The 23,026-nt window shown below is 40.9% G+C and overlaps 1 protein-coding gene across 11 annotated transcripts in view; it reads left to right on the top strand.

Moving 5' to 3' along the window:
- The window catches only part of DMD (dystrophin), a 2,199,436-nt gene that overhangs the window by 861,635 nt on the left and 1,314,775 nt on the right, over window positions 1-23,026 (top strand). For all 11 annotated transcript variants that reach the window (XM_074994601.1, XM_074994607.1, XM_074994584.1 and 8 more), the window contains one exon: window positions 7,804-7,979. In XM_074994601.1, the coding sequence (XP_074850702.1) occupies window positions 7,804-7,979 (176 nt within the window). The remainder of the gene's footprint in view (window positions 1-7,803; window positions 7,980-23,026) is intronic.

Raw genomic sequence — 23,026 nt, 5'->3', positions numbered from 1 at the left:
TAGTGCAACTGTGTCTGGGAGGGGCCCTTTAAGGGAGCGGCTGGCTGTTGAGTCTGCCCTGTAACCCTGTCTGCAGCTGTGCCTGGCATCCCTATTTCAATGTGTGCTACTTTGACGTGTAGACGTTCCCTCGCTGCGCCTATTTCGATGTTGGGCTGAGCAACGTCGAAGTTGAACATCGACGTTGCCGGCCCTGGAGGACGTGTAGACGTTATTCATCGAAATAGACTATTTCGATGTCGCAACATCGAAATAAGCTATTTCGATGTTGGCTGCATGTGTAGACATAGCCTACCTGTTGCAACTGGTAGTTGTTGATTGTTCTTAATGAAGGGTACCTGGGATAAATTTTCAAAACACCTACATGCGTAAATCACCTTTAAAAGGGGACTTAGACTGCTGAGTCACTTAAATGCTTTTGTGACTTTTACCCACTGTGTAATTACTATGTGTTCACAGTCATTGCAATGTGCAAAAATCTAGTGCTGGATTTGATGATTTCATGTGGTGTATTGGTGAAATTCATTTCCATGTTTAGCCAACAAGAAAACGGCTGGTGAAAGATTGTGCTCTTAAAAAAAATACATACTCTCAGCTAATGGTGTAGTTTTAATTAGTGTAATCACAAGACAGGCATTAGATAGCTCAGTATAGTCTTCTCCATGTTGAAAGTTAATGAGAAAGTTTGTTGTTAACTGAAGCTTTATGCAGTCACTGCAATATTGATTACAATGGAACTTTGTTTCTTTAAAGAAAAATCTTTATGCTTATAATGGGTGAATGAGGTGTGCAATGTTCTGAACAAAAATTAACATAATAACAGAATAATAAATTAATTGAGAAAAGCAGTTAGTTTAAAGTCAATGCACAGTAAGATACCCAAAAGTCAGGAAATGTGAAAGGTCAATTTGAGTGCACAACCTTACTTACAAATTCCTTCATCTTCAGAGCATGCATGCTAATGCAGTCTCATTACAAGATCACATAATGTTTCTCAGAGAGCACAGTGCAAATAAATGCATTGCTTTCTGTTAACAGATGAACTGGTAGTCCCTTAAAGTCTGGGGACCAGAGTCAAATCAGGTTTGTGATCCCAGGATAATTTCAGCTCTGAGGTGTTTGTTAGTGGTAAGGGATCCAGGGTAGAGGCTGTGTTAGCACAAAGTAGCCTCAGTATCATTTTCTCTTCTAACTTGATGGAAGGCCTTAGAGCAGTGTAAATCCCAAAAGTTCCCTAAAACAAAACACCAAATAACAAAACAAAAGCCCAAGAAGGAAGCTGGCATAGAGCAAGAAGACTTCATGTAAAGGCACAAGGAGTGATGGGGTTCAGATTTTAATCTTCCTAATTCAGGAGGAATTTGATCGATGCTCTTCAATGCAAGTGTCATATATGGATACCACATGATAGATAACAATATAATTAAAAAACAATTTTTAAGAAAATCTGTTTGGTGTTTCAAAGTTTGAAACATTTAAAATTGACAAGTCCTGGGTCAAATTTAATATTTTTAGTCATACCTTAAAGCTTGCTTTTTATTTTACGTGTTGATGGCTCAGCTGATCTTTAAGACATTAGTTTTCTGATTTTAAAGTTTTCAGATCTGTTGTCTTTATTGATTTATTTATTTGGGATCTCAGTGAGATTTCCAAATCAAGTCACGTTTGAAGACAGTTGACTCCAAAGATAAACTCAATAAAGGTGTTCTGAAAAATGAGTGTTTAAATTATACATGCAAGTCCATTGTATTTATTTATGAAGGCTTTTATAGTCCTAGGCTATTATATCACAAGGTATTCATGTGGGCAGATTCTTGCACCTTCACAGAGCACCATTAATTCTGATGAGTGTTGCCCATGGATTAGCATGCACGACTGGGGCCTTCATGAGAAATATAGTGTTTTAGAATCATAGGCCTGGAAGGGTCATGAAGTCCACACACCTTCATGCATGGCAGTGTCAAGCAGATTCTAGACTTGCTCAGTAGCCATTTTCAAATATGTGTAACTGTCAAACCTTTTCTTAACTGGTTGAGGAAAAGAGTCCTCACTGCTGGTGATAATCATACCAAGTTTCAAACTACAGCCTCTTTTTTCTATAGCTCTGTCGAAATTAGCATCACTAGTTAAATATATGACTGAAGAGATTTTGCTTAAATCTGGAGAAAAGCCCTGTGCTCCCAAGTGTTCCTTAAATGCATGTATGCTCATGTTCAGTCTTGGTCCAAGATCAAATTACATATTGGAAAGTAAATGTGATGAGAGGTTGTAAGTATACCCCAGCAAAGGGCTTTGCCATCTGCCTACAAAAATGAACAGTTGCATTAAAGGTGTTCTACAAAATTAAAACAAAATAGTATAAAACTCCTCATACATATACATGGGTATCGCTCTCTCTCTGGCTGCATCTACACTGCGAGATACAATCAATTTAATTACAATTGATTTCTTAATGCTGGGTTTTATCCATTGAATTTTGAGTAACTTCACCATCCCACATGCTCCCCACAAAATCAACTTACTACTGCCACACACCAGTAGCTTAAATCAAGTTTAAATCAAGTGCTGCAGCAGTGTATTGTGGGAACCTATCCTATAATTCTCTGAGCCCTGAGCATTCTGGCCCCGAGTAGATGTGACAACAGTTCCTATGTTCCTTTCCCCACATTCCCCTGCTGTGTTAAGTATGTTTAAGTAAACACAGGTGCGACACAAACTCAAATGAATCATTCACAGCTACGTCTGGAGGCAGCTAAAAGACCCCAGACTACAGCCAGGTTTGGACCTGCCAAAAAAGACCCTCAGAATAAGAATATTCCCCACTACAAGCCTAATTTCAAGACCTGTGGTAATTATATAGCTACTACATTGCCCTCATTGAAATACATACGGCTCGGGGCAGCTAAAAGACTTCCAGCTACAGCGAACACCTGATAATCATGACATTTGACAGCCCCAAATACCGTGTCAGCCCAGGGAGACTCGCCACCTGCCCCATGAGCAGCATGCCTCAGCTTTATTTTGTGCTTGTATATGGATTTAGAACCTGGAAAAGAGGACTCTAGGTAGACATGGTGCCACACTGAAATGCAAATGAAGCTTCAGTAACAGCTAGGGACAGCCAAAAGACAGCAGGTGTTTAACAGCCCCGAAAATTGTGACTGCCCAGAGAGAACCTTTGATTACATTTGGACCTGAATCTGGATTTAGGCCTCCTGCCAAAGACGACCCTTAGAAGAAGAACATGTTCAAGCAGGCACAGTTGCTACACTGAAACTCAAATGAATCATTGAAACAGTTATGGCTTGGGGTGACTTAAAGACCCCCAAATAAAGCCAGCCCATTTGGCCTTTGGTTCTAGAGGACAGCCACTCTAGTGACAAAGTATTTTCTTCCATTGACTGAAAATCGTGTCCACCGAGGGAGACATCCCCCAGGTGGTAAAAGACCTCCGACTATAGCCAGACCTGAAAATCATGGCCACTGAAGATGTACCCCGGGCAGCTGAAAGACCACCCAGCTACAGCCAGTCCCTGAAAATCATGTTCACCAAGGGAGATATCCCCTGGACAGCTGGTTTGGGGTCCAGCCACATGATGCAATTCTGCATGGGAATGTTCCAGACCATGTGGCACCTCCAGGGGAAGGGAAGGGCAGAGAGGGGATGTAGGGGTCAGGATAAAATGTAAGTGTCTGAAAAGAAATTTCTCATCCAAGCATGACCCCCACCCACAGACTCGCTGCCACGTAATGCAGGCGAGGGAAAATTCCAAAATACGTGGTGCCTCTCAGGGAGGGAAGGCGGGGATTTGCAGGGGCAGGACAACATGTAAACAGCTGAAAATTTGTTTCTCGTCCTACCAGACAAGCACGACCCCCACCCACAGCCTAGTCGACACATGATACAGAAGAGGGCAGCAGCTGGCATCAGGCAGCACCAAAAAAAAGAGGCAGCTAGTAGGGGTATACAAAGAAACACAGACCCCACAACCATGCTGCTAGCAAAGAAAAAGAGAGAAGATTTTTCAGCCATGGGCTTGCAGATGCCAAATTGTAGCCATCTTCCTGTTGCCTAATTTCTCCACATGTAAGAGCAGAATCACAGTGCTGGAAGGGACCTCAGGAGGTCATCTAGTCCCGCCCCCTCCTTCAAGCAGGATCAACCCCCACTAAGTCATCCCGCCCAGGACCTTATCCAGCCAAGACTTAAAAACCTCAAGGGGTAGAGAATCCACCACCTCTCTAGGCACTGCATTCCAATGCATCACCACCCGCTTGGTGAAGTAGTTTTTCCTATCTAACCTATACCTCTCCCTCTTCAACTTCAGACCTTTACTCCTTTTTCTGCAGAGGAGATGGAAGAGGCCAGAGTGGAGAACTATGGGGCATTGTGGGGCACATACGGCACATGTCTTGAGGCAAATGAATTCGATTTAAAGACATGGCATGTTCTCACTTCCCTTCATGTGGAATTTTAAATTCAAACTGAATGCAACGCACATCAGGTTACTGCAATTTTAGGATTTCAATTTTACATCGATTTTAGTGCTCCATAAATCAAGCTAATGGAATTTACGGTGAGAACAGGCACTGGGAAACATCAGGCTAAGTGACTTAAAATCAATTTTGTCTCATAGTGTAGACACAGCCTCTCTCTCTCTCTCATTCTCATTTTGAGATTTGAGATTTTCCTGCTCAAAAAGCCAGGTGCACCTTTTCTAGACACACATTTTTCAAATAGGCCCACAGATCTGAAGCTGGTGGAGTGGGTTTGATTTTGAACACTTTTTTTTTTCTGTAGTGTGTCATCCAACTCTTCCACACAGTTCTAACTCTATAAAATAGATTACATTTCAATCTCTTGTTCTTCGTCTCAGTTGGACCACTGTGCTTCAGGAGATTTAGGAATACAAAGAAGCTGCTCAGCATTTGTTTGGGGGGCACTCATGAATTAGAGGTAGCGCACACCACTTCAATGACAGATTTGACAATTATTCCTCCAGGAATTAATGAGTTATTTGTTGGTATGCGAGTTGGAGCCAGAGTTATAGAAAGTTTTTATCTGATAAGGAGTAGTAATATAAAAATGCATCTAATCTCTCTGAGCTTTTATATTGGCATCAAAATTGCTCCAAGCGTAGTCTCAGCTTCCTACGACTCCTGATCTCAGTAATTAGACAGATTATGAGCTCCAAATTAATAGTTGTTTTCCTTTTGAAGCACATATTTCACCTTTGTTTTTGTTGGTTAAGCATATAAATACGTTTCACTGTTCTAAGATGTAAATCATCACACCCCACAGCATTTTATGCATAGTGATTTGACATTTGTGAACATATGGTAATTAAACTGCGTGCTTTGTTTAAAGCACAGTTTCCAGCCACCAACTGAAGCAGTTACTACTATACAATTGGTTGCAAGCTGGGAAAATATTTAGTAGAACACAGTTGTGTTTTCTTCTTTGTCGTGCATTTTGTTAACTACAAGCTGTGTCCATCCATTGATCTATGGGTGCAACAAGGACAGGATATGGCAATGATGGGCAATTGAGGCTAGTGAGTGGGGTGCATGAGTGGCCCTCCTTCATCTCAGTGGGCCACAAGATTGTTGTAACCAAGACTGTCTCCTGGGATAGGGTAGTTTTGCTAACTGTGCTTGAATACTTAGGTTTGTAGGGGGTGCAAATTGAACCATAGATGTGCTTTTATTGGATGCTGAGGGAGTGCATGGCTCTCTCAGTTAATGTTAACAAGCAGTTCTGCAGTGCCTTGAAGACTAACACATTTATTAAGTGATGAACTTTCATGACTAAGGCCTACATTTAAGAAGTGGGTCTTACTCACTAAAGTTCACTGCCTGACAAATTTGATAGTTTTTAAGGTGCTACCAGACTGCTTGTTTTTTGTGAAGCTCAGACTAACATGGCTACACCTCTGAGACACTCAATATTTTGTGTTATCACCACACACCTCATTTCATGGGCACTTGCTTTATGTGTTTGTCACATTAGTAATACTGGTAGGAAAAAAGAAAAGGAAAAACCTGTGCTTATGGAAACCAGCAGAATCTGGCAACCCTGCACATAAGCAACCATAAATACAATGTCTTGAGGGCAACATGTAGAATCCTCATAGGCTTCAGGTTGCCCACCATTCGCATTAGCCTGTAAGTTATGAAAAATATCCAGATATTGATTTTTGGGTAAAATTTTCAAGGCATGTAGTAAGCATTTTGCATTCAGAATGATGGCAGAGTATGCTGCCAGATGTACACATGGATTAAACAACAATTTGGAGTGCTTTCAGAAGTCATAACAAATTTAAAATAGCACACCATCCTCTTTTTTCATCTTTAAACTTTATAAAACCCCAGGGAGCAGAGGTTTGGTTTGAACTTATTTATGTCAGAGCTCTGCAAGTTCATGGGGTGCAGGGTGGGGATGGTGTTTAATTTTATAACGGGATTTTATTTCAATTTGTTGCTGTATCATTGCTGTGGTCTGCCATGATCTACTGTGTCATATCTGAGCACTCCCTAGCATGTCACCCATGAACCCATGGCACATACAATTTTAAATTTTATGCTTTGGAAGCAATGTGATAAGTGAAGTGAAAGGCTAAAACATGTACTTCATAGTAGTTCTTTAGCAAAGATACTTGCCAGATCTATTTCGTGGACCTGGCCTAGAACAAATGCACACACAAATGGGAGAGGCAAAGAAAGTAAAAGGAGAGTATGCAGCTTCTGCCTCTGGTGTTTATTTTCATTTGCAGCGCACCAAGTGCATGGTCTTATCACCCAATCCAAGACCTGGTAAGCTAGTACTGGCATCAGATTGTTTGGGAAAATACTTTTGGCTGCCCTTTTTTGCACACAAGCTTATAGCAGTGTTTCAAAATAGATCATTTTAGCCAGCACAGACAGACTACAATTAGGCTGAAGGAAAGAGAGAAAAGAAATCAGGTGAGGCAGGTACAGTCTTACATCCCTGCTGGTGGTAGGCTTCAGCCTCAGCCAGTAGGGAAGGTGAAAGTTACCTGGCCTGGTCTGGTGAGGACATTCTCGGTATTGGGACAAAGGTTATGGTTCAATACAGTGGTCAAAGAAACCATAAGCAATAACTTAATATGAATTTTAGAATTGCAAATGGTAGAGAGACTTATATTCCCATTAACCTTAGATTTTAATTACAGAAACATATTCAATCATGTAAACATCTTCTAAACTAAGATTCCTGGTAAATTAGGAATATTTGCCATTATATCTTTGCCATAAATATGTTTTAGTTGTAAAGAATAAAATATGAATTTGAAAATGTCAAGCAATAAAAATATGAGAATAACAAGTACTAAATATTATCAAAGTAAAATAAAGACACCTATGCTCAGTTTTCAAGCAAAAAAGGAAATACATAAAATGAAGGAACAGTGACATTTTATAATATGCCAAAAAGGCTGCCTTCAAGAGGAAAATCACAGAAATATAATATTTCTCTATTTTTCTCATGAAAGAGGCTTTAACATTTTCCCCTTTGTTCATTTGACGTGATTTATAAAGCACCAATAAATACATTCTACTTAGGATTCCTTCTGATTTTGATATTGACTTTTTTTGATGTCTTACTCTCATAGCATGACTCAGATAAAACAATTTGGTTTGAGTTCAATACAGTGTTATTTTGTTCTGAAGGTCAGCTCAGGAACAGATTGGAACAGTTTCTCATTATTTCCTATTGGCACTCCAAACAGTCTTTATTGAAGTCTTTCAAGCAATGTGTGACCTCTGTTTCAATGCTTCTCACAGATTTCACAGGCTGCCGCCACCTCTCAGACATCACTAACACAGAGGACCGTAATGGAAACAGTAACTATGGTGACCACCAGAGAACAAATCCTGGTTAAGCATGCTAAAGAAGAACTCCCACCACCTCCACCACACAAGAAGAGGCAGATCCTTGTGGATTCAGAAATTAGAAAGAGGTGAGACATATTAAAGGGTTGGGAAAGATTGGAGCTAAAATGTAGCTAAAATCACAAAGGTTAACAATTGTTATTTGAATGTCTGCATATTTTAGGAACATGGGTTCTACAAAACTAAAACCATCATGATTCTAAGATTGTAAAATTAATCAATCCCTTTGTTTTATCAGGCTGAATTATGGAGGAGTTTTTGCAAGTAGTCCCAACAAATTTCTATGATATATTACTGAATATTTAATAAGTGTTGTATTAAAGTAATATTATTTTGTTAAGGCAAAGAAGAATCACAGGTGACAGTTTGTAGTACACGAATGATTGTACTACTTAGTGTTTGTTCTTTTCCGGAAAAAAAAAAGTCCTTAGAAATGTCTTTGTTGCACTCCATGTAATTGTGGCACAACACAAATGCTACATCTACACTCCAGTCCACTTTTGCAAGTGGAATGCAAATGAGTGGGATCAGAAATGCAGAGGAGACATAGGTTTACATATCTCATGTCTTATTTGGATATTCTCATATGGTCTTGCTTCTGAAAGAGCCTTTTCTGGAAGCAAATACAGCCAAGTAGATGGGGTTCCTTCAAAAACAAACCCAATTTTCATAAGAACCCTTCTTCTGGAAACAAAATCAAAAGATGGGTTCTTTCTGAAATGGGGTTTGTTGTCAAAGGAATACCAGCTACACAGCTTTTTTTGCTTCCAGAAAAGGCTCTCCCAGAAGCAAGATCGCTCAAGAGTATGCAAATGAGGTGCAAGATATGTAAATCTGTTTCTCATTTGCATTTCCAATCTTACTCATTTGCATTCCACTTCAAAAAGCAGACTTTAGAGTAGACATAGCCATAGAGAAAATAACTTTTAGATAAAAAATCCCCACACTCCAGTCCTGCAAACTCAGCCAGGAATCCAAAGATCAGCTTTTATTCTTTCTGGCTTGTGCATCAATGTGAGTAATATAGCTTTTACAAGGCAAAAGGTTTTACTGAATCACACACATGCAACCTCTTTGTCTTCAGGGTTTGTTCTATATAGCCCAGCAGTAACTTAGGATAGGTTTTCGCCCTTCAGGTAGAAGAAAGGGTCTGAGCCATCACTCACTAAAATCAGTACACAGTTACTTCAGGAGCCATTGGATCAGATTGATGACATTTTTTTTAAATGAAGAAAATGAAGAATCAATTTTAACACTCTCACACTATGGCTACATCTACACTAGCCCCAAACTTTGAAATGGCCACGCAAATGGCCATTTCAAAGTTTACTAATGAAGCGCTGAAATACATATTCAGCTCTTCATTAGCATGCGGGCGGACATGGCACTTCGAAATTGACGCGCCTTGCTGCCGCGCGTCTCGTCCCGACGGGGCTCCTTTTCAAAAGGACCCCGCCTACTTATAAGTCCCCTTATTCCCATGAGCTGATGGGAATAAAGGGACTTCGAAGAAGGCGGGGTCCTTTCGAAAAGGAGCCCCGTCGGGATGAGCCGCGCGGCGGCGAGGCGCATCAATTTCGAAGTGCTGTGGCTGCCCGCATGCTAATGAAGCGCTGAATATGTATTTCAGCGCTTCATTAGTAAACTTTGAAATGGCCATTTGCGTGGCCATTTCGAAGTTTGGGGCTAGTGTAGACACGGCCTATGTGTTCTCTGCAAACCTCAATCATCTTTTGTCACAAAGAAAAGCATGTATAAGAACATAAGAATGGCCATGCTGGGTCAGACCAAAGGTCCACCTAGCCCAGTATCCTGTCTGCCGACAGTAGCCAATGCCAGGTGCCCCAGAGGAGGTGAACCGAAGACAATGATCAAACGATTTTTCTTCTGCCATCCATCTCCCACCTTCGACAAAAGGCTAGGCACCATACCTTGCCCCTTGCTAATAGCCATCTATGGACCTAATCTCCAAATATTTATTGAGCTCTTTTTTAAACTCTGTTAGAGTCCTGGCCTTCACAGCATCCTCTGGTAAGGAGTCCACAGGTTGACTGTGTGCTGTGTGAAGAAAAACTTTCTTTTATTAGTTTTGAACCTACTAACAATTAATTTCATTTGGTGTCCTCTAGTTCTTATATTATGGGAACAAGTAAATAACTTTTCTGTACTCACTTTCTTCACGCCATTCATGATTTTATATACCTCTATCATATCGCCCCTCAGTTTCCTCTTGTCTAGACTGAAAAGTCCCAGTCTCTCTAGCCTCTCCTCATATGGGACCCGTTCCAAACCCTTAATCATTTTAGTTGCCCTTTTGTGAACCTTTCCTAATGCCAGTATATCTTTTTTGAGGTGAGGAGACCACATCTGCACGCAGTATTCAAGATGTGGACGTACCATAGTTTTATATAGGGGAAGTAAGATATTCTTTGTCTTATCTTCTTTCCCTTTTTAAAGTATTCCTAACATCCTATTTGCTTTACTGACTGCCACTGCACACGGAGTGGATGTTTATAGTTCTGAAACCTTCAGGAAATTCAGAGATAGTCCGGAAACTCTATACCCATTAGGTCCATTATCACTGTCTGCCTATCTGAAGGTGCTCAGCTATACAAAACTCCAAGACAAATTGATCTGTTGAATAAAAAGGTACCAGCACTGCAGTCATATCACTCTACTTCAGGTGTTGATTCTTAAAGAGAAGGTTTATTCAGCTCCTTGTTTTGCAATAAGCTTTTTTTTTCAAGTACTATTGATTAGATTACTTTACTGAAATAATACTAAAATACATTTTATGAAGATAAAGTATATCTAATATTTGTGATCTGTCTTGTTAGACTAAGACCATTGTGCCCTAATTTATCTGTGCAAACACAAGGCTAATTAGAGAAAGAAATGCTGGTACATTCAAGTCTAGTGTCTTGTTTTTGAAGATATTTAAAAGTTCTTTCTTTCATGGGTCCTATATGTAAATGAAATGGCAATTACATTTTGATAAATGAGATAGTTTAGTTTAATCATCCTCATCATTGCACTTGATGCCTACTAGCATGTAGGGCAGCAACAAAATCCTCCAGTTCTGTCTCTCACTGGCCAGCCCCCCAATAGTGTCCCAAGTGTGATTCATGTTCTCCATTTCTACTTCAGTGTTCCAGTGACACTTGGATCCGTGTCTTGGATCGTCCTCATTTCAGCTTCCCTCCAGGGGTCCAATGCATGGCAGTCTTTGTTATGGAGCTTCTATCTTTCCTGAGTACATGCCCAATCCATCTCCTGCGTCTGTTCATAATAATGGTGGTCATGTAATCTTGCTTGCACCGTACAAGCAGGTCCTGATTTGAAATTATTCTTGGCCAAAAAATACAGAGGATCCCCCAAAGGCTTCTGGTGTGAAAGGCTGACAATTTATTGAGGTCGTACTCTGTCATCCGCCATCGTTCTGATCCATATAATGTTGATAAGACACAGCTCTAATAAAATTTCAGTTTGGTGTGGATGTTATAGTGTGATGACTTCCATGCAGTATTCAGACTTGTAAAGACATTTTTGGCTTTACTGGGTCTGCTCTGGATATCACTTCTGATGCCGTTGTCTTGTCTGATAATACTACCCAAGTATGTAAAGCTCTCTGTGGTACATAGGTCGTGGACATTGATTTTGACTGATGCTGGTGCCTCAGTGTTTAGGGTCATGACTTCTGTCGTCTTCTGGATATCTCTTAGTTAATTCTGTTTTCCAAAAGTGTAGAGTCAATTTTTCTTCTCTTGCATATGACAATGCTTATGGAAGAGCAGCACAAAGTCATCAGCAAAATCAAGGTGCTCCAGTATGAAGAAGACAGTCCATCTGATGACTCATGGCTCATCTTCAGTTGCACACCACATAACCCAGTTTATGACTAAGTTAAGGAGTACTGGAGACATAATGCATCCCTGCCTTACGCCGGTCATAACTCTGAAGATCATTGTTTTCCATGCTGCATGTGAAATTGTTATAAAAACTCTTGATGTGCTTTACGACTTCTTGTGGTATTCATGTACTCTCAAAATATGATAGAGACTATCCCTGTGAATGCTGTTGAAGGCTATTTCAAAATAGATAAAGCTGATGAACTTTATCTGCCATTCAATTCATTAGTTAATGAGATTACACAGTACAAAACTTTGATACAAACACCCCCCTTCTTTTGCGAAAGCCAGCTTGTTCCTTCTGCAGTGATTTGTCAACAGTGTCTGAGATCTTCTGAATAATGATGTTAGTGAGGATCTTCCCTGGGACTGAGAGGAGAGTGATGCCACACCAGTTGTTACAGTCATCGAGTGCTCCTTTCTTGGATATCTTAACAATAAGTCCATTAGTCCATTCCTCTGGCACCTGCTTCCCTTCCCATATTGCTTTAAAGAGCAGTTCAAGAATAGTGGCTGCAAGTTCTGGGTCTACCTTGAACAATTCAGCTTTGAGGTTGTCGTGCTGGAGCTTTACCATTCTTTAAGGATCTCATTGCCATGCTAACTTCTTTTTCTATTTTTGATAAAACAGTATTTATGTCAAGGTCTGTTTCTGCTGCTACACTGTCACCTGCTTCTTCTGCTGGTGGTGGCCTATTTAGAACTTCCTGGAAGTACTCTGAACAATGCGCCTCTTTTCCCTCTCTGTTATAAGTAGATTTCCTTGTTTGTCCATGACAGGGACACTTGTACTGGCATAATACTTACCACAAACAAGCTTGGTGATTTTATAAATCTTTTCTTGATCTCTTTGAGTAGCTGCTTTTTCAGCTTCTGCTGTTAATTCTTGTATGTGAGCTCTCTTACCAACTCTCCCCAGTTTTTTTGTATTGCTGCTGGTATCTTTCTTTCAGTCTTCCTGAGTTGGCATCTGTGAATTTCTTCCTTAAGGTATGTCTATTATCGATTGCCTTCCATGTGTCTGGCATGAGCTGTACTTTTTTTCTTCCTGTTTTGTTTGAAATCTAGGCAGTCCTCACTGCTGTTTACATATAGTTTTGTAATTTGTTCCCATTTCTTAATTTTTTTCTATGCTGTGGTTTTCTTCTTCAAGATCTTGTCGCACTTGAAACCTGTTTTTCACCTTCAGGACAAAAGCATTCTTAAGTTTGGGGTCTTGTACCTTCTCTACATTAATGCATTTGTGCATGGGTATCTTGTGACCAGTGCTTCTTAGCTTAAGCTTCATGAGTGCTGTCACAAGGTAGTGGTCACTGCTAACATCAGCTCCTCTTTTCACCTTGACATCTAATAACGAGCATCTCCATGTTTCATTGATCTGATTACTGTCCCTACAATTTGGTGAGTGCCATGTTAGCTTGTGAATTTCCTGGCAAGGAAGGAGCGTACTTCCAAGGACAAGATTGTGTAAAATATAGTTACACTAGCTTCTTTCCATTCTCATTCATGACACCACACCCATGTTTCCCCGTGGTTCTATTATTGTGTGTATTATCACTCCCAACTTTAGCCTCTAAGTCCCTCATGACTTTTATCAGATCATTATGTAATGCTGTATTTATTTCAGCTTGAAGCTGTTCGTAGAATGTATCTTTCTTTTCTTCTTCTCTTTCATTAGTTGGGGCATAGCATTAGATTCTCTGGGTAGTCTGTCATGTCCAACAATATCTTAAGCATCTTAATGCACAGGTTCATCGACTGTGAATTCGCATGTGGCATTCACAGTAGGGGCAAGGGAATTGTTCTGGTTCTGTTGGTGTGGCTGCTGCTGTTGCTTTTCTCCTGTCACAAGCATCAGTCAAGTGCATGTGTTGCTGCTTTCACAGTTGTCATAGACGTGTTGGACGAGAGCACGCCAGCTGTACTTTATGCAGACTCCATGGTAATTTCCACAGTCAGCTTTGTTGCTCTTATTCTTGAACAGCGAGATGATTGTGGCTTCCCTAATGTCTTTGGGTGTGTCTTCTTCCCAGATGCTGGTCAGAATGCTGTGAAAGGCTTCACGTGACACTGGACGAGAGCACACCAGCCTGTTCAGTCTTTTGCATGCTGCTCTACCTGCTTTGGCTTTAATCTACCATGAGCAGTGTTGGCCTTCACACAGTCTTTATACCTCTTGCAAGGCCTATTTTGATTCCTTTTGCCCTGGGAGAGTTCACCATAGAGGAGTTGCTTAGGGATTCTTGACTCCTCTATTCGTGTGGCGAGCCATTTCCAGCGAAGCTGGGCTTTCAGAATCATCTTGAGTGCTTGTGGTTCCTGCTCTGTCAAGGACATCCAGGTTTGTGACTCTGTCCTGCCATCAAATGTGCAGTGTTGACCTCAGGCTGAGTGTGTGGAAGTGCTCCAGCAGTTTCACGTTTTCTGTAGAAGGTCCAGGTTTCACATCCATACAGGAGACTGATCAGGACTACAGCCTTGTATGCTTTTAGTTTAGTGGACTGTCAGATATTGTGCTGATTCAACACTCATGCTCTCAGATGTCCTAGTGCCCGGCTGGCCTGGCAGATTCTTTGTCAAGAGAGCCATCATCAGCTATCATGCTGCCAAGGTACTTGAACTCATCTATTGTTTTTAATTGTTCCATCAATAGTGATTGAAGTGGGGAGAACAGTAGATCCTGGAGCAGGCTGAAACAGTACCTCAGTCTTTCTTAGGCTGATGGTCACACCAAAGAGGCAAGTGGCTTCAGCAAACTCAACTATAAGCTGGAGATCAGATTCCTTGTGTGCCATAAGTGCACAATTGTCAGCAAAAAGGGCTTCAAGGATAAGCCTCTCAAGCATCTTGGTTTTAGTATTCAAATGATGAAGGTCGAAATGTGACCCATCAAACCTGTACTTTATGTAGACTCCATGGTCCAGGTCCCTAACTGAGTGGCTAAGGACGCACAAGAAAAAGAGGTTGAATAGCACTGTGGCCATCACACACCCTTGCTTCACGCCATTGTATATCTCAAATGGATCGGAAGACTCACCATTCAGAAGAACAAAGCCAGTCATGTCATCGTGGAACAGGTGTTATGAGGCTGATGAATCTTCTCGGGCAGCCAGATTTTGACAGAATAATCCACAGGGCTTTTTTCTGTTGATTTTGTCAGATGCCTTGGTCAGGTCTATAAAGGTGGTGTATAGGTCCAAGTTCTGCTCTATGCACTTTTCCTGGACCTGATGAACAGCAAAGAGCATGTCAATGGTGCTGTGGCCTGGGTGGAAACCACACTGGGCCTCTGGTAAGTTCTCCTCTGAGATGCTGGTGGTCAGACAGTTGAGGATGACTCAAGACACGATCTTCCCAGCAACAGAGGGAAGGGAGATGCCCTGGTAATTTCCACAGTCAGCTTTGTTGCTCTTGTACTTGAAGAGCGAGATGATTGTGGCCTCTCTAATGTCTTTGGGTGTGTCTATTTCCCAGATGCTGGTCAAAATGCTGTGAAAGGCTTCAAGTGACACTGGTCCTGCTGCCTTGAAAATTTCAGCAGGGATGCTGTCCATCCCTGGGGCTTTGCCAGAGAATGTCTAGCTCATTGTCTGTTTGACCTCATCGATTGTAGGGGGCAGGTCAAGACTATCTATCTGGGGTTTCTGAGGAATCAGGTCTAGGTCTGCAGGGTCAGCCGTGGAGGTCCTGTTGAAAAGGTTGCTGAAATGCTCTCTCTATCCATCGTTGATGCTGTTCTTCTCCCGCAGGAGGGTCATGTCATCTGCAGACAGGAGAGGTGTAACACTAGATTAATGTAATGTTTACATGTCTACCTTTAGATTAGTTTAATAGTTGAGTGTAGAGGACAAATACTGTATACATTCTTGTTCAGTTTAACTGGGCACCTGTATGAGAAGAACCCGAAACTAACTAGGGGTCAACATGCATCTTGTATCTGATGAAACGGATCTTTGCCCACAAAGCTTATGCTCCTAAATATCTGTTAGCTTATAAGGTGCCACAGGACTTCTTGTTCTCGAAGATACAGACTAACACGGCTACCTCTGTGTAACTTAGGGGTGTACAGCTGGAAGTTGATGGCCTGTAACTGGGTTACCATGTGGAAGGAATTTGTCCTGACTTTTATATTAGCTCCTCCACTAAAACACCTTCTTCCTTTCTTTTTTAATACTACATTTATTAAAAGTATGCCATATGAAGAGAAGCAGTCAGGCAATAGATTCAAAGAAAATGTTGAGACAACAATAACAGCATTGAGTTTCTGACCGAAAAAATAAAGGTTCCTGTTGCTGTGTCAGAAGTCAAGCAAGATTGTTTCCCACCAAAATCTCAAAGTTTGTCCCTGATCAGCATTACTGATCAGTGCAGATTTGAACACACTTAAATATGTAAGATTTTTGCTGTTTAACTCCTAGTTTTGCTGAAGTCTAGCCTGTGCCTAAATAGGGAATAAAATAAAAATAAAAAGCCTGCAAACTTCATTACTAATAGAGTGTAATAGCACAGAATAGGTATAGTAGATCAGAAAGTGTGCTGTTAAATGGCTTCATCATATGGAACTAAAACTTCATATCTGTCTAATCATGGAGAAGGAAAATCTAAAAAAGGTTGGATGCTTATTCAATATGTCTGAACTGATTGAGGAACATGCCCCATTAATATCTAAACCTACCTTGTCTTGTCTTCTGGTTGAGAGGGAATGGGAGGCTTGCTAACCATTTCCATGGTTCCTGGTAGTTTTTGTCAGTCAGTTATTCTCTTGGATTCATGAAAGATGATCAGTGACCACAGGAAACTCATCTCATATCTTTGAGTGTATTTTCGGTAGGAGTAGCCGCATGCGCGCACATGTGCATACACATGCAAATTGCAGAACTGACAAATAGCTCTTATCTGGATGTCCAGTTAAAGACTCTTACATCTTGGCACCTTCATTTGGCCTTCTCCCCCCACCCCAGCTGTGTAGGGTAGGGCATCAAAGTGCATCAGATCTTTTTTCAGTTCCTATGGTCACTTACAATCAATACTACAATCCTAGGGCTAGAAGAAACCTCAGGAGGTCATCAGGTCCTGCTCTCTGCCCAAATCAGGATCAACCCTAACTAAATCATCCCAGGCAGGACTTCATCAAGCCAGAACTTAAAAATCTCTAGGGGTGGAGATTCCACCACCCTAGGGAACCCATTCCAGTAAAATAGTTTTTTTCTAATATCCAGCCTACATCTACTGCACTGTAAAGTAAAGACAGTTGCTCCTTGTTCTGACATCCATCACTACAGCCTCTCTTCATCGTCTTTAGAACCCATCTTCAGGAAGTTGAAGGCTGCTCTAAGACCACACCTCATTCTTCTTTTCTGCAAACTAAATAAGCTCAAATCCCTCACCTTCTCTTCATAGGTCAGATGCTCCAGCTCCCTAATCATTTTTGTTGCCCTCTGTGGGATCCTCTCCAATGCATCCACATCCTTTCTATAATGGACGGGACTGGACGCAATGCTCCAGATGTGGCTTTCTGTCTCTCCTTCTACCTGGACCACATTAGTTCTTATCTTGGTCTCTAATAGTTAGAGTGACTTAATCCCTAAATCATGAGGTTTAATACTCCTTCAAAAATATCAATTGTATAATTATCAAATAAACATTCTTTATTCACCTAAAAGTTCAATCTCTAATTTAATCTTGCAAAAATGTCCAGTTCCTTATTGTTAAATTCTTGTCTTCATTGACTTCCTATGGCAATGAATTCCACAGTTAAGAATTTTCCATCTTTTCATTTCATTGACTGTACCCTTGTTTTATGTCATAGATTAAGAACATTTGTCTGTTCCCCTACCTACCTTCTTTATACCATGAATTATGTTATATATATTCACCAAATTTCCACAGGGGGTCATTTATCAAAAGAAAGAGCTAGAGAAGACTCTTCAGGGGCTTAGAGATTTTTGTATGGCTCAAAAAATGCAGTCAGATGCTGAGTGCTTATCTGAAATTTCTGATGGGCATAAATATATTGTGTTACAGTCCTCCAGTTGCCATACAAACATGTCTTCTGTCCTTGGATAGAATATTCTTGGGATTAGTGCTTTCCAACACACTCGGCATCTCTTCTACTCTACTAAACTTTACAAAATAGTCTTGGATTTAAAAAAATAAAGAAAGATGCTTAACATAAAGAATAAGTCTCTGTTCCATTCTCAAAGCACTTTATAAAGGAGGTCAGTATCGCTTTCCCCTTATAGGACAACTCAGGCATATGGGATCATACTGGGCAGTAAGTGATGTCCTGAATCCAGCACTGCATCTATTATGCAATAGCAAGGGTTCTGGAGGGCAGGCTGTTGTGCCTCCTGTTTCAAAAAACAAACAAACAAAACCCCAAACAAACAAAAACCATTATGGTCGGAGAATAGAAATGTTAAGGTTATATTGATTTCTTTGTAGGTAGGTGTGGCTGTCCTTTAACTGAATAATTTATAACCAAAGAATGATTTGATTCTGATACAGGGATGGAAAATCTTCTGTTTTTAAATGTTTTTTAATCACCCATACTGAGGAAAACCAAAGTGATAGACTGTGGTCAAAGGCATACATTAAAAACAGTAAATAGAACTAATGGAGAGTTGTCTGACAAAAACAATGTAAATGGAATGATGTGTAGCAGCATGGCAGAAGGAGGATATCATGGACACATTTTGTTGTGGTCAGGTTCATGAGCCAAAAAGAAGTAAACAGCAAAAATTTTTTATACCCTTAAGTCTTTTAAAAGGCAAACCAGTTTTAGCTGTTAAACATTCCATTTATATGTATTTGTATTTTTAATGTCCCTGAATAACGTGTAAAGGAGCTTGTCTTGTGCCACATGGCAAAATACTTCGTACATTCTATGTAACATGCCCATGCAAAGTCTATTTGTCACAGCATTATTATGGATGTAACGGTAAACTGTGAATATGAAGCAAGGAAAGAAAGACATGATAAAATAGGATAGGTGCTCCATCTAGTGTTTAGTATTTAGTGAATGTAAGCAAGAACCTGTACATTTATTTTATATATAAACTAGAATTTTATTTTGAATAAATATCTTCATGGCATATTAAAAGGGGTTTGCTTTACATGTAATTCTTCTTTGTATTTTAAGCAGTATTTAATTTTGAATTTTGTGTTGCAGAAAAATGTAAAAAGCAGAAATAATTCTTTTAAGAGGTTGATTTCTAGAACATATGTTGTTTCAAATAGACCTTCACTGGGTTGCAAATTGCATATACCCTAGCTGACAAGCACTTTGTCTCCAACCTCTGTGGATTGCTTGACCCTTATTCACTGGTGTATGATTTAGTACTTGCTGTTCTCTATCATATGACCATACTTAGCTAGCCTTAAATGGAAAGATTCACATGTCTGAGATTCTCCTGTTTGTCCTTGGTTTTGTAATTCAGTGTTTAGTGCAACATTAAGTGGAGCAAGTAACTCAATATCTAGCACAGCCACATTTTGTTGTAAACATTGGTTGAGAATGCTTAATATTTTCCAGGTGCAAAGCTACAACAGGTGGCTTATTGTAACATCCATCCAAGTTCATATGTAAATCAATGATGTGGCATTAATGCAATTTGCGAACAGTACCTCACCTTTTCTGTTAATATCTGAAGATACAAAGCAGCATACTTTCCATCCATGGTGACTTCTGGCTGTTTTTTCAGATTGATACCTCTCTCATCCTAAAATGGGTGACCTCAAGCAAGAGATGAAGAATAGGTCCTCGCAATATATATGTACCAGTTCACAGAGCAGTACTGTCTCAGGTCTATGATGAAGAGGGTAAAGTGTACAAATTTGGGGAGCGAGGAAGGAAGACAGAGACAAAGCTCCCTAGGTGGAGACTGTAAAAATTCCTCTCCTCTGTGGATTGACACAGAGGGGGAACCTATAGCACACGCTCACCAGGCCATGACAGAGAGGTAATATTCAGAAGACTATTCAGAAGTGCCCTTTCTACCTATACAGGCAGTCCCTGACTTACAAACACATTGACTTACGATCATTCGTACTTACCACCAACCTCCAGCTCACCCCCCACACAAACACCAGCTCACCTTGAACCCCTGTGCCCCAACCCCCACACACACCCAGGTCTCAACTCCCCCCCACACCTGGCCTCAGCCCCCATGGACCTGGACCCAACACCCCCATCCCCTGCGTGGCCCCAGATCACCCTCCTTGTACAGCTGGCTCAGCACATGATGGACTTCAACGTACCGCCTGCTCAAGCACCCTGCCCTGGTGCATCCCCATTCAATCCCCCCTCTGCCTGGCTCAACCCGCTCATCCCCAGCTGACTCCACCCCCCCCGACGCACACTGGGGTGTCAGCTGCCAGTGCGCGTGGGGCTCTAGCTGTCAGCCATTGTGGGCATATGAGGTTCTACCCTCCCACCCCAGTTCACCCTGTTCAACTCCCCCAATCCCCGATGGGCCCAGCTCACACTCCCCAGCATGTGGGGCTCCAGCTCCAACCCCCCTACCCACCTCCCCAGCAGCCCCAGCTCCAACGCCCTGGCCAGACTCAACCCCCCACCCCAACCTTCTGCTGCCCGGGTCCAACCCCCTGCAAGTCCCAGGTCAACTGTACCCTCCTACCACCCCTGCCACCCTAACCCACCCCAGGCTTTACCCCCTGCCCTTGCCAGGGCCCCAATCCAAGCCCTCCCTGACTTAAGTGAAATTCAAGGTACGTGAGTATTGCATGAAAAGTAACCCTCATGTACCTCGAGGGATTACAGTATAAGGGTATTTCTGATTTACAACCAAATCTAGTTATTTAATTTTTTTAATTGGAGATACACATCTCCTAGAACTGGAAGGGACCTCGGAAGGTCATCTAGTCCAGTCCCCTGCCCTCTTGGCAGGACCAAGCATCATCCCGGACATCTATTTGCCCCAATCCCTAAATGGTCTCCTCAAGGATTGAACTCACAACCCCAGGTTTAGCAGGCCAATGCTCAAACCACTGAGCATGAAACATAGCCCTCATGTACCTTGAGGGATTACAGCCTAGTGGTATTTCTGACTTATGACCAAATCAAATTATGACCGGGTGTTCAGAACGTAACCCGTTTGTAAGTCGAGGACTATCTGTATTACTTCTCCTTAATTGTCATATATACTGAAGGGGCCTTTTGCTCATCCCTTTCCACTGGTTTTGAGATGACACAGTTTAGGATGAGGGAGGAGGTATCAGTTTGACTGCCTGCCAGAAGTTGTGGGTTAACATTATGCTGCATTGTATCTTTAGCCATTGATAGCAAAAGTGAAGTGCTAGTTGCCTATATTAATGTCACATCCATTGGTGGGTTTGTGTACTTTGCTCTCCTGTACAGCAAACCACAGATTTTCAGTGGGGCCATAGTTCAAAATGGTTGACTATGCGCTTCCATGACATTCAGGTTATGAGCCTGTTATGTGTGACGGTTTAAATGATTGACGTGCATGAAGTCCTAAATTATCTTGCATTTTTAGTATGCCTGTACACACAGTGTAACTGTCAATGTATAGATTGACCCTCTCTAGTCCAGCACCTTTGGGACTTGACCAGAGAATTTGCTGAGCCATGGGAGATTAATATTATCTTGCAGTGTTACCAACACTTTCACTGTTTACTGGGCTCTTAGAAGACATTTGGGGTAAATTACAGCTAACTAACAGCATGGAACACTAAGAGCCAGGACTGATGGCGGTAAATTAACTTTTTGGAATCATGGGAAACTTGGTCACACCCATAAGTGGCTATCTGGATACCTAAAATCGTGCTGGACTACAGGTGTTATTGGATGAGAGAGTGCTGGATTAGAGAGGTTCAGCCTGTATCCTCACTTCCTGAACAGAAATAAATGTTTAATAATGATTGGGTTCTACAGACTGTTCTTCGATCATTATAACCATAAAATTCTTTACATGAATGAATAATAGATGGTAATATCAATTTAGATTGAAAATTGCCTTGCTTTACTTTGTTGGATAAGACATGCAAATTTCACTGTCAAGTGTTTTAGTTAACAGTGCTTCAGCTTCATGAGTTTAGCTATTCCAGTGATAATGCATTCGAAATTTCTAGATAGAGGGTTGTCTATATTTTCTTAATTGTTATTACTTATTATTTTTATTATGATAGCACCTAGGAGTTCAAATCAAGACCAGGGCTCTTCTGTGTACAGTGCTTTACAAACACATATTAAAGGTAGCCTCTTTTCTAAGGAGGTTAAAATCCAAATTATTATAGAAGCGGTTGTAACACTCATTTGGAAGTTATAGGAATGGGGAGGGGGTAAAGAAAAAATACATCATTCTATATACCTGTATGCACACATAGCTTTGAGTCATTTCATTACTTTTTTGACTTTTGAAATACAGATAAATTAATGATAGATATCCAGAGTTTCTGCTGGTCATCTACCAAGTCAATTGGCAGTTTGCTGTAGGATTCATACTAGTTGTGGGTCATGAGGAAAGATCTCAAAGAAGGCAATAGTGATTATACTGAGTAATTCAGAATATCATGATATGCATAAGGAACAGCATAAAAGAAAGTGTGGAGGTGGTCATGGGAGAGTAGCCAAATATGGATTCAAAGCTAATGGAGTTGGTAAAAGGAAATGGTGTCTAAGAATCATAAGACACAGAAGTAGTTAAGTAAAAAGGAACTAAACTGTGAAGCACCTTAAGGTAAAGTTTGTATTTGATGGTGGGACTGAGCAAAGTGATGCTGCTGGACAAAAGGCACCAGCCACGAAATTTTGAATGATGCTGATAAGGAGTAAGGTAAAATGAAGAAAGGTAGGGGTGGTTGAGAAAAGGAGCTCCAGTAATGAAGATCAGAGATGAAAAAGGCCTATGTGAGATTTTAAAGTGTATAAACATTGTAAAGGTCAGATATTTGACATACTGTGCAGCAGGAAGAAGCCAGATTGTAATATGGCTGAGCTGTATTGGGCTCCAGAGAGATGGTCAAGTAAAAGACAGCCTTTTGGTAAAGGACAGTGGCATGGGGGGTGATGTTTTAATCACAGACACTTACTTATTCTGCAGCTGGAAAACCAAAGCATGCATGCTAAATAAAGGAAAGAATTCAGAGACAATGACTTATCAGATTTTTACATATATGCCAGGCAAAAGCCTGCTTTAAAGCCAAGGAGTTATTTAGAGTGATTA

The sequence above is a fragment of the Carettochelys insculpta genome, chromosome 1 (genome assembly GCF_033958435.1).
Source record: "Carettochelys insculpta isolate YL-2023 chromosome 1, ASM3395843v1, whole genome shotgun sequence".
Classification (NCBI taxonomy): domain Eukaryota; kingdom Metazoa; phylum Chordata; order Testudines; family Carettochelyidae; genus Carettochelys; species Carettochelys insculpta.
The sequence above is the reverse complement of the archived record's forward strand: the minus strand, read 5'-3'. Positions and strand labels throughout refer to the sequence as shown.